This window comes from Acipenser ruthenus, chromosome 7 (assembly GCF_902713425.1).
Source record: "Acipenser ruthenus chromosome 7, fAciRut3.2 maternal haplotype, whole genome shotgun sequence".
Classification (NCBI taxonomy): Eukaryota; Metazoa; Chordata; class Actinopteri; order Acipenseriformes; family Acipenseridae; genus Acipenser; species Acipenser ruthenus.
In genome coordinates, this window is record NC_081195.1 from 24,938,083 (window position 1) to 24,950,632 (window position 12,550).

General features: G+C 40.0%; 1 protein-coding gene across 1 annotated transcript; it reads left to right on the forward strand.

Annotated features, from left to right (window-relative positions):
- The first annotated feature begins 312 nt into the window (after window positions 1-312).
- Window positions 313-12,001, forward strand: LOC117415942 (prolyl hydroxylase EGLN2-like). Its single transcript, XM_059026691.1, has 6 exons — window positions 313-1,101; window positions 1,733-3,023; window positions 8,809-8,928; window positions 9,255-9,391; window positions 10,384-10,451; window positions 11,226-12,001. Exons 2-6 carry the CDS (start codon window positions 1,962-1,964, stop codon window positions 11,276-11,278), a joined length of 1,440 nt encoding a protein of 479 aa, XP_058882674.1. The 5' UTR covers window positions 313-1,101; window positions 1,733-1,961; the 3' UTR covers window positions 11,279-12,001.
- The last annotated feature ends 549 nt before the right edge of the window (window positions 12,002-12,550 follow it).

The following is a 12,550-nucleotide window of genomic DNA, read 5'->3' on the forward strand; positions in this document are numbered from 1 at the left end:
TCACTAAGAAGGCATTGTTTAGCTGAAATGACATAGGAAGTGAAATACAACATATTTCCTGAGAGTAAGTCATGTGCCCGTGGCCCCTCCCCCCTCCCAAAGCTGCAGCAGCAAATACAATATATATATATATATATATATATATATATATATATATATATATATATATATATATATATATATATATATTTAAATGTCTGTTATATTTCACAGGAAAAAATATACGTTTTCAGGTAACAAGAAAAAAAAAAAAAAAAACTTCAATTGTTGTAAGGAAAGTAGAATCTCGCCCTCTATCGGGTCCGGGTGAAACTGAACACACCATTGACTTTGTTTTCCTGTGATCACGTGGTGAGGTGTGTGTGCACGTGTAATTGACAGAGGCTCTCATGGAGAGCGCTGGAGCGCGAGAAGGGTACAAACACAGCAGTCAGGGCTGTGGCGAGGTATACAGAAAAGGCATACGCAGGGGTTGAGAGTTTAATTTTAATATGATTACAATGGACAAAACCTAAGAGGGCAACATACAGACAAAAGATCCCGGGTATATACATGTATACCCGATTTCTATAAAATAAGGGATATGTTGCGTATGACCTAATTAAAACGAAACTCAGGCAAACTGAATGTATTTTTTTTTTTTTTAAATACGGTTTCCGTTACGCTGAAAGCGAATACCTGACTGGAATTTTTTTTTTTTTTTTGTATTTTGTATAGAAGTATGATTCAATAAAATAAGATACCCGGGTGTAACGATACAAGATCAGCATTAAAAAATAAATACAAAAAAAATACGAAATCGGATTTGTTTCGGAAGAATGACGTGCACTTACGTTGGCTTTAGGTTTATCGGCAATAAAATGTAAACATTGTCATTTGCGGAGAAGGACGCTGGCTTGTAAATACGTGAATACACCTGCAGCTTTAACAAAACAAGTACGAATACACTATTTACACTGTATTTTTATTTTTGTATAATTAAAACCTTTTTTTTTATTTTCTCTCTAAATGCAATCCATAAATTCAAGTTGTTTAATATATTGAAAAGTATTGTTTTGAAAAAAGATTGTTTCAAGAAGACACTCCGATGACTAAACTAAGGTACAGTAGTTACATTTTTCTTCTTAAGACATTGTGTGTCATTTAACTTTTTTTGAATATCATAATCAAATCTATTTGTATTTCCTGCTTTTGTTCACTGTAATTACAGTAGTTTTGTATAGAATTATATTGACACTTAAAAGGAGTTAAGTGAGGATTGAAAAAAACAAACAAAAAAAAACAAAACATTACGCTACTTTTTATTAACAGTGCACTAATAAACCTAAATTAAAAAATACTGTAATTTATCAAAGTCTGGAGAAAGAGAAGTAGGGCTGTTTTATTAACCTTTAGAGAAAGGGAAATGGTATATTAATCATGTCTTTTGTGCAGCCAGTAATAGCAGCAACTGTAGTGCCATTAAAAAAAAAAAAAAAATACTTAACAGCACATTTCCTTGGTAAAACTTAAACAAAAAACCACAGTAGGCCTATAACATTAGTAGGTAACATTTCAACAGTTGTGTTGTTGCATCTAAAAATACTGCAAGGTAATGCTATTCAGAACTTTGAATTAACACAATTTTGTATTAAATTCCTGGCATTCTCATATTAATAATAATGCAAAAATAAAACAGTGATATAATGCACATCTTATAAACCCCTTTTTCTCGTTTATGTATTTTTTTCAGATGACCCTCTAAAAATGAGAAAAGGAAATTATGTGGCAAGTTTGGATATAGAATGAAAGCTTTCCTACCAAGCTGTCCTTCTGTCCGCCTCATCTTCATGATTGACGCCTGCAGCGTGAGACAATTGCACATCCCACAGCATTTCAAACTGCAAAGACTCTTGCAAAATGGGCAGGGGATATGAGCTACGTGCGATACTACTACGACGAGTCGAGATGAACATGCTGAAATGGAAAATTTGGAACAGAGGGATCTTCTAAAAAACTGCACACCTGCGGAGCCCGATCTGTCATTCCAAAGGGAGACACACCAGCCGAGAGGGCTCAACTCTGGGGAGACGCAGCTGAGCCAACCCCTTGATGCTGACACTGCCATGGGGGTAGAAGGCTACGGCAGCTCTCCTGTCAGAACCAGACAACTCCCCTCATGTTCCACAGAGCTGTTTTCTAGTATCGGCTCCCAAAAGCCTGTTTCTGGGATCCCGGTTTTAAAGCCGCGGGTGGAAGCGGGGGTACCACTATTATTAAACGGGACGGCATCAACATATAGTGAAACTCCGAGTGGGTGCAGACAGGGGAATGCGGGGGCGATGGGCTCCCCCAGTCAACCAGCCTCGGTTGAACCAGTTAAAAGAATTCAGCTCATAGAAAACAACGAGCCCGCCCATAGAGTTGGTTTATTAAAAAGAGACGAAAATGATCGGCTGTTAAAACGTCATCGGACAGTGGCTAGCAGGGCCTCAGATTATTGCCTAACAGCAAATAGGTCAGGGGACCCTGCTTGCCCTGACAGCAAAAGAAGACGCGTGGAAAGCGGAGATGGCGAGCCAAGCTTGGAGAGTAAAGACATAGTACCAAACAGCCAAAACCATATCAATAAAAGCAATACAATTAAAGAGGGGCAGGCATCGAACACTGCAGCCCGGCGCTTGTCAGCATCCGATGCCGTGGTCCGGACCTCCCCAGAACGCACTGCCCTGGACTACATCGTCCCCTGCATGAAGTGTTACGGTATATGCGTCAAGGACGGTTTTCTAGGAGACGAGCTGGGCAGCCAAGTACTCCGGGAGGTTGAAGTCTTAAACCAGAGTGGCCAATTCCGGAATGGACAGTTAGTGAGCCAGCGGACTATCCCCTCCCGAAATATCAGGGGTGACCAGATTGTGTGGGTGGAGGGGGGCGAGCTGGGCTGTGAGAGTATCCGCTCACTGATGGGGCGCATTGATGAGGTAATCATGTACAGCGCTATGAATGGCAGGCTTGGAGACTGCATGATCAACGGCAGGACCAAGGTAAGAACTAGTGCCATTGTATAAATAGAAGGTGTATTATATTGCACACTAATATAGTACAGTCAATCTTGTTCTTAAAACTAACGCTGTCCTGTCTCAAATTGGCTATGGAAGAAACAGAATGAATAGGAAAATTAAAAGGCACCATAAATCAGGTAGGTAGGTAGGTTTGCTTTGCAGATTTTATTTTGAGATATTCACCCCTGGTACAGCGAGATTCCACCTGGTGCAACTGAATCCCCTACGTGCAGCAAAGGGAGGTTACAATTTCAGAGGTGGCTCAGATTCCTGTGAATCTACAGTGTGCTGGTGGCTTAAATGGACTTCACCAGAGACAGTGAAAAGAAACTGTGTAAAGTGATCAACATAAGATTGTAATGCTGACAAAGTATGTTCATTTTAAACCTTCGTTATTACCCCAAGGAAAAACTGATTCTGACGGAGAAGTGCTTAACATTCAGTATTGGAACAGAATGCATAAGCAATCAAAGATTGTAAACATGGGAAAGGTCCTAAAAATATAGCTTGGGGGCCACATGGCCCCTAGGAACCCAATGTTTTACTCTTTCCTGCCTTTGTGACTGTGCCTAAACACCTTAACACAGTATAATACAGATCATAAGAGGGAGTGGAGACCACATTACCCATTACTCATTACCCAGGGTTACAAGAATGAACTACAGCTCATTTCAACATTGAAGACGTAGAGAAAGGTGTACAGTAAAGTTTCTCTTCGTATTATTAAAATGTACAACTATATTTCATAGTTCTTGGTTATGAACTTGCTATTCTGTCCAGCTTGCAAATCTCAGCTGTTTCCTAGAGCAAATCTGAAGCATTTGCGGTTTGAGGCAATTGAGCAAAGGGAACAGTGAAAATCTCAGTTGTTTTCAATGTTTGGGGAATAACGTTGATTCTCATATCCTTGTGGCTCAAATTGATTCTGTGGTTATTTAGTCAAGAACCGAGTACACTTGGCCAGTGTGCTGTACTCTGTACATTTACAGGAATACCCAGAATGAAAGGAACTTTGAGAACTATTTCCCGCACAAGTGGACCAAATTCTGAGGTAGTGTTTCCTGTTTTGGTATTTAATGATACATAACCCTTTTGTGATGGAGAAAAGGTTTCCAGATGTTGTGTGCATGCAAGAGCCGTTGTGTACAGTAACTACACACAGTCCGATTTGACCATTTAGACGACCCTTGGCATTATTTTTCTCCATGTGACCTACACAAATAACATTAGCATCATTTTACAGCTTGTTTTCAAGGGCTTACCAATGCTTTCCCTTACTTGCACTTTGCTATGGGAAACTTTTAAGGGTGTGCAGCGTTTACCAGGCACAACTCAAAACAATATCGTCATTCGTGTGACACCTGTCCATTTGTTTTTTTTTTAACAATTATTTTTATTCATTTTTCCACGTCCTCCGAAACGAGTGCCGTCAGCTGTCCACTTTTTTTCACTCCAAGCCCGCCGTGCAGCTATATCCAGAACTTACAGCGTCGGAGGACCACGCAGTACTGAATTGCATACAGGCCGGCCAGCCACAAGGGTTGCTGGTGTGCACTGAGCCAAGGACTCCCCAGCCGACCTAACCCCTACCCTGCCCGAGCAGCGCTTGGCCAATTAAGCGCCGCCCTCTGGGAACTCCCGTCCACGGTCGGCAGTGGCATACCTTTACCGGATGCACCACTCGGGAGCCCGTTACACCTGTCCATTCTTAAAGCGATACACACACGTGGTTATGGAGAATAGCCTCTGTGAAAAAGTAAAAAAAAAAAGAAAAATCATTCCTTTCATTTTTTTTTGTAATATAGCATAAAAAGAAAGAACTAGCTTACAGAATTTGTTTTCAAAAGTTGTCAAAATATTCTCTTATTTTTTGTAACATTCATATTTTGCTTTATCATTTCAAATTGAAGTATTTTACACAATAGTTCTTAGCGTAACTGAAAACTACAGGTATAATCTCAGCGTGATTTAAAGCATTTCATACCAAAAAGATAGGAGGGTGTGGAAACTTACATAAAACCAGACTGACTTATCTAGTCTAAAGAGAACATATAAAAAACCTTTTTTTTTTTTTTTTTTTTTAAATAAATTACACTTTCTAGCTGCCTGTCAAACTGATCAACCTTACTCCTGTCAATCCTCAATCCATTTAGCTGTCATCAAATGAAAGCAACAAGGACTGACTTGGACTGGTCAAACTCATTTAAATATCAAATCAGTGGTGACCAAGCATGTTCCTGGAGGGTCTTTCCACTCCAGGTACAATGAGATAATTACCTGCTTCAGGGTCTGGATGTAAGTTTAATTGGTTAAATTAAACAATTTAGAACAGGGTTGGAACAAAGACCAGGACTTCACCCATAGTTTACACTATATCATTCTTCTCTTTAGATCCCACTATGAATACAGCTTTGGTCATCTCACTACAAAAAGGTGACTGTATTTAGAGGGTACTGAGATGGGCAACTAGGCTGGTCCCAAGACCTAATGGCACGAGGTTAAAATATTGCAGTCTCTTCAACCTACAATTAAGCTTAGAACAAAAGGTAGGGCACACTACACAGAGAGTTGTATATGCAGGTGAAGTATATAAAACTCTAGATTCTGTCTTATAAATTTGATTCCCTTAGGGGAAAACGATGTGCTTGGAAGAGACGGGTCTTGATGGGCCGAACACACTTCTCTTTCTCATACAAATGTTCTTTTGTTTTTATGATCCTGCCACTTAACCTCTCCACAAAACAACGGAAGAACCCTTATTGGAGCCGACAGTGTTTGTGTCTGTGTCCAGTGACATGAGCAGTGTGAGAAAAGCAGAGCTGTGATGATACCCGGGCAGCAATGAGGGCTTAGGTTTCAAATCCCTTTACTGTGGTGGGGAGTGGGGGGGCAAGTACTGCATGGCATACTGTAGTAGCACATTTTTGATATTTTATCTTGTTGCTTATAAAACAAGCCACAGTTCAGTTTTTAGGGTTATGTACTAACGGAGTCAGTCTGTAGCCTTTATGTGTCGTCTCAGACTTAACTAAACCACTTGGACACCCAAGACAGTGGTGCTTTGATATGAAAAGGACTGAGGTCTAGATTCCTTGCTGGGTTATCAAAAAAATCTCTCTCTCTCTCTCTCTCTCTCTCTCTCTATATATATATATATATATATAATATGAACATAATTGAGATCTTTTATTAAACATCATGTAATCAAAGAAACTACAAAATGATATTGCGGAAGCCATAATAGTCGTACAGTATTTCATGTTAGATTTCAAAGTGTTGCATTTTTCTCGTTAAGTATATGGGAAAACTGCAAAGCAGTATGTAATTCAGTATGTTAACATTATTCAGCAGGTTGCATTTGACTTTATGAAGCAAAATGAGTTAATTCTGTAGGGTGATGCAAAACGTTTGTCCATAGCTGTACACACAGCCCTAGTTTAAGATTAACATGCTTGTTTTGGAACAGGCAGCTCGTTTGCAAGACCCCAGATTGGGATTATCTGTCCAGTCTCTCTAATTTCAGGCTTTGAGGTCAAATGAAGAGTATCTTAGTAGCTATCGCAGTTCCCTGTGGGTAATGGTAACTCACGCACACCTGAGGGCAATCTAATGAGGCTTAGCTAATGGGCTGGGAAGGAAGCAATGTGGCCTGATGGTTAGAGCTAAGGGACCAGGAGGGAGGAAAGCACTGTGGCCGAGATTACAATGAAAAAATGTCTAGCGCTTAAAGTGTTAATGCAACCTTTCATCAAACATAATAACTTCACTTTCTTATATGTAATCTTTGAACCCAAACTATTAGGAATATATTAAAACACATATAGCATACTGTAAAATATAGACAGAAATACTGGTAGTCAACTTGTCTGAACAAACTACAAAGAGATTGAGTGGAATATAAGATAAAATGTTGAAAAGCTGCTGACTCATACTTAAAGAGAGACGGAAGCTGAATCTTATATTGCTGAATTCTCTTTAAATTATTATTTTTTTAATTAGGGTGAAACGTTCTCCAAGTGTAGTTATTAACCCGACTGATCCACAAGTCTTTCTATTTTTATTAAATCATGAGTCATTTTTCCTAATCAGTCAAATATTTTGCCGCATGGTTGCTGAACAAGCCAAAGAACAGAGTGCTTTTTTGACAACCAATCAATATACTTTCCAGCTTTGTTGCAACATACAATGATTTTCGTGTTGCACGCTTTTTATTAAGACAAAAGAGTTGACTTCACTGCGGAGGTGGTATCCCGTGCGTACAGACAGGGTGTTGACTGTGTGTGTTTATATTATATTTTTTTGTTTTTCTTATTTGGGGTCCAGGGGCCAAGTTCGTTATAATGAAGGGCGTAATAGCGAGGGTGTACTATATATATATATATATATATATATATATATATATATATATATATATATATATATATATCACTGCAGTCCAGGGCAGGCTTTAGGCATGGAGACTGAACTGCTCCCTCACCCCCTAAGAGAAAGTGTGCTCCCTGCAGTCCAGGGCAGGCTTGGAGGCATGGAGACTGAACAGTTACCTCACCCCCGAAGAGAAAGCGTGGTGTATCCAGTCCAGAGCAGGCTTGAGGCATGGAGACTGAACTGCTCCCTCACTCTCTAAAAGTCCTTATATAGAACTAAGGATGCAGCTCGAAGTGAAAAATAAATGTGGACAGAGTGGAGCTATTCTTTACCTCCCCCACCCCAGCCTGCAGTCTCTCTGTGCTTTTACCAGGAAAAGGGGGCTGGTTCTACAGACAGGGACGTGAGGTCTTGCACGTCCAGCAGGAACATCCTTATCAAATTACATAAGCACCCTGTCCTGGAGTTACATTACTCCGCATTAAAGAGAGGCCCGCGAGCACGGGAGGGACAACTGTGAATGTTTGGCTTAGTGGTTAGCGCTGAGAGACTAGGAGGGAGGTAGTGTGGCCCAGTGGTTAGAGCTGATGGACTGTGAGTGAGGACCTAGTGATTAGTGTTGAGGGCCAGGAAAACAATGTTACCAATATCCTGAAACCCGCTGCCGCTTTTTCTGGCTTGGTTTGCTGTATCGTACCCAATGTGGTTAGACCTGGCCATAAAGGAACTAAGTCATCATGTAGCAGGGAGGTGTGTGCTGGATAAGAAGCCAACGGGAACAGAGTTACACATTTCAAGTTGTTTGCACTTTTGCAGTGTCTGTCGAGAAGAGTTTGGCAAAAAAAGAAACACACAAACTGAAAGCAAAAATAAACTTACCACGTGCATTACGGCATGGAATTAAATCATAATCGCTATCTTTGGGTGCAGTGAAAATAAAAATAGCGACAAACGTTCTTTCAATTGCAGCATTCATTGCTCGGGCAGTTTTTAATTTTTTTCAGAACGTAGTACTGCTACGGGTTTCTTTAAAAGACAGCACAGTGCTATCCCACAATCCCCTTTTGATGCAGGACTAGAACTTCCAAAGCTGGCCATGTTTGGAAAAAGCAGTGAAACACGTTTTGTGACCTAGAGATGAGCTGAGGTCCTGGGAGGAAAGAAGACAGTGTGGCCTAGCGGTTAAACTAAGGGAATGGCAAAGAAAAAGGCAGCTTGGCCTTGTGTATAGAATTGATGGATTGGGAGAAAGAAAAAAGCCATGTAGCCTAATAATTTGGGCAATGGCACAAATTGGGGGTGAGACATTGTCGTCTAGTGGTCAGAACTGACAAGTACTTTTTCAAAGGATATCTTTGTTCCAAGCTGTTTGTGATACGTTTCCTTTCTCTGTCTGCAGGCGATGGTGGCGTGTTACCCGGGTAACGGGACAGGGTACGTTCGTCACGTGGATAATCCCAACGGAGATGGTCGCTGCATCACCTGCATTTACTATCTCAACAAGAACTGGGACGTCAAGGTACACCAAAAGAAACGGATGAGCAAAAACGGCTGAACCTCATTTTAAAAAAGCCCCACCCCCCAAAAAAAAGGTTGAGGGAACTCATTTTGCTTCATAAAGTCAAATGAAACCTCCTGAATAACGTTAACGTATTGAATTACACACCGCTTTGTAGTTTTCTATATACTTAACGAAAACCTGGCAAATAAAAAAAAATGTGAGATTTAGCAAAAGTATTAGAATGCCTGAAACACACAATAAGAATCTGGAGAATTGTCTCGCTACGTCCCTCCCTCTTGTTTTAATCTGATTATTTTCTGAAAAGCATTTCTATGTCCTTGCAGGTTCACGGCGGGCTCCTCCAGATTTTCCCAGAGAGTCGCACCGTAGTGGCGAATATCGAGCCAATTTTCGACAGGCTCTTGATCTTCTGGTCAGACCGGAGGAACCCTCATGAAGTCAAACCAGCATACGCCGCACGGTAACTATCACACACTACTTCCCTCCCTTCCAGTCCCTCAGTTTTACCTCCTAGGCCTCACTGCTTCCACCCCCCCCCCCCCCCCCACCCCCAATACCTCACTTCTAGCCTCAGTGCTTAACTCCCTCGCAGTTCAAACTGAAGTCTAGCTTTGAACTTTTAACAGCTTGGCCAGTTTCCTCCCTTACTAGTGATGGGATATTTTCCCTAAACATGTTTTCGGAGTCCCGAGGGAGTTTGATCTGTCAGAGCTGCTGTCCGCCCAATACAGCGGGGTTTGGCGTGCCCTTGACCAGCGGCTGTGATTGGGTTGGGGAAGGTGTGTGTTTTCTTGCTTTTCGATAGCAGCTGGACTGAAAGGAAACCCGCCTTTCCTGAGCAGAATGGTTAATGGTCTAGTCCAGACGGGGTCTTGTGTGTTAAAGATATGAGCGATAGCATAACCATTTGTTGTCTGGTGCTCAGTCCTGGTTTTAGCATTAGAAGTGTTATCGCAGAGGATATTTTAGTTCTTCGTTTGCTTTTGCGATATGCAGATATTACAGGTAAACGCTACAGATAGGCAAGTAACTTCAAGTGTCCTGTTGATTTCTATTTCCCTTGATATTTTGTGGTGTTTGCAATCATACCGAGTGGTACTGGGTTCTGTTGCTCCAATATTAAGTTTTAGGGTGATTGATCAATAATATTATCATGTCTGCCTTTACCTGGCTTTTCAGATTGATTTGAGCTTGTCTGGAGAGTCTGAAGTGCCTGCACTTAACAGATGTCTTCATTTCATTTTAACCGTATGACAATGTGACTTTTTGACTCTGTTTGCACTAGGGTTCTCTGAGCGAGCTTAAAGCCAGGTAATGCCTAAAATTTGAAGATATATACTAAAAACTGCTGCTTCTTGGTACTTCCTGTGCTGTAGGTGACATGATTGCTAAACTGAGAGGGTCAAATATAAGAAAGTGTGGAGAAGCTCATTGTGCCAATGTGTGTTTCAGGTATGCCATTACAGTCTGGTACTTTGATGCAAAGGAGCGTGCAGAAGCCAAAGAGAAGTACAGACTCGGTATGTGCTGATGCCTCAGGTTAAATTGCCTTAATGTTAAGAAACTCTGCTCTGAACAACTGAGGGATATTGAAGTGTTCCAGAACCCCGTGCAGTGTTTGCATGAAACACCTTGCTTTACCTTTGCTGTATCCCTTGTTGTCCGTACCGCAGCAAAATATTCACGATTGTTTAGATTTATTTATTTTTATTCACACATCATAGATAAATCAACTGGAGAATGACTTTTCTCAACTTTTACTCTGGTACATTTGAGAGACTTTTTTTTACTGGCTAGGGTGATCACCATTGACAAACAGAGTGGAAAATTAGGCCCTCCTTTTCCAGCATAGACTGGAGTTTGAATATTTTGTGTATTTAAAAATCAAAGATTTTGCCATTTTAAAGCAATGTTGGCAGTACTTTTTTTTTTTTTAAAGACTTGCTTGGCAAAATTTTGTAAAAAAAACAAAAAACAAACAAACAAACAAACAAACAAAAAAAACATTTGTTTCAATCCAACAAATAACTAGTTCAGTTATTTTTTTCTTTTTTAAAATAATTGTTTATACTCATTGTTTAACTGAGACTGAAGTCTTTTTACTACTCAGGTCTTCAAAGAAAATCTTTATTTTGCCTTTCTGCCTAAATATATCTCAATTTATTGGTGAAACTGAATAAACACATGAATTGTCTTCACAAAATCATCTCTTCTAATTGGATGCCTTCTATCTAACTATTTAGAATGCTTTGCTTGGCGTTGCAGGTGTTCAGTAACTGGTTTTGTCTTGACAGCTGCTGGACAGAAGGGGGTCCAAGTGCCTGTAACACAAAGTGGCATGCCCTAACAAAACCAGGGTCAAAACAGCCGATCAGGAGTGCCAGGAATTGCTGTGCTGCTATTGGACGGGTTGGAGAGAGGCCCTTCCCAGCACCGCCAAGAAGCCCCGCCCACCTCCATGCATTGGTCCATTCAATGGGGTTGCATGGATTTGGGTGATTGATAAAGAGGTGAATTTGGTAGGGGCCTAGGTTGACCCCAAGATGGGACACGGGCAGGTGGCGAGAATTAGTGTGAACCTGACAGAAGAAATGGAACAAGAAGTGTGGGGTGGCCATATTCTGTTGTGAGGGCTACAGTCAACAACAGTCTCTCACCAAGGATATCCATTAATGCATTCCCAAGTTCCCATATTTGTAAAATATAGTAAAACCCAGTTTAAGATCAGTTCTTTGGAAGCTGGTTATTTTCACTGTCAGGTTGAAAAATGTTTACATGTAAATGTATTTTTCAAATTGAAATCAATTAAGGGTATATTGAACACTGATGATGGCACTAAACATTAGGCTACTTGACATAGAGGTTGATTTCATCAGCCTATACCCTGGTAAGAGTATCTTACAGCACTGGGGATTCACACTGTATTGCATCAACCACCTGTCCCTTGATCAGCCCAGGATTACCCAAAATATAAGTGGTTGATTCAACCAATGTGCTGTAAAATGCTTTTAAAAATCCAGCTGTGGCTATATCCTGTATAGGCTGATCAAATAAAGCTCTTAGTTTCCTATTTGTTTTTCTTATAATTTATAAGTGTTTTTGAAGTTACAGTACTGAATATATATATATATATATATATATATATATATATATATATATATATATATATATATATATATATATATATATATATATATATATATAAATGAACACTATTGTTGTTAATGCAATGTTTAGCGCATACAGTATGTGTTTTATACACTGTATCTGCGCTTTTTTTTCTGGCTTGGTTAATTACTGGCAGCCAGAAATCCTTATTTTGCAAGGTTCTTAGTGAGATCATTATTAATTTTGTTCGAAGTGCTATTAAATGGGTTTCTATACATTTTTTCTCTTCGATCAGTTTAACAAACTAAGAAAAAAGTAACAGATTATTTTTTACATTAACTTAATGAGTAAGTAACTTCAAATTCAATTGTAGTTTTTGTTACTCTGTACCTTTAGTGAGGTTTCCAATCAGTTTTCTGTGATTCTTATTGCAATTACTCAAAGGCTATATTCAGGAGCTGCTCTTCAGTTCTGGTTGCCTGCCACAGATATGTGTTATGTAGGCTAGATC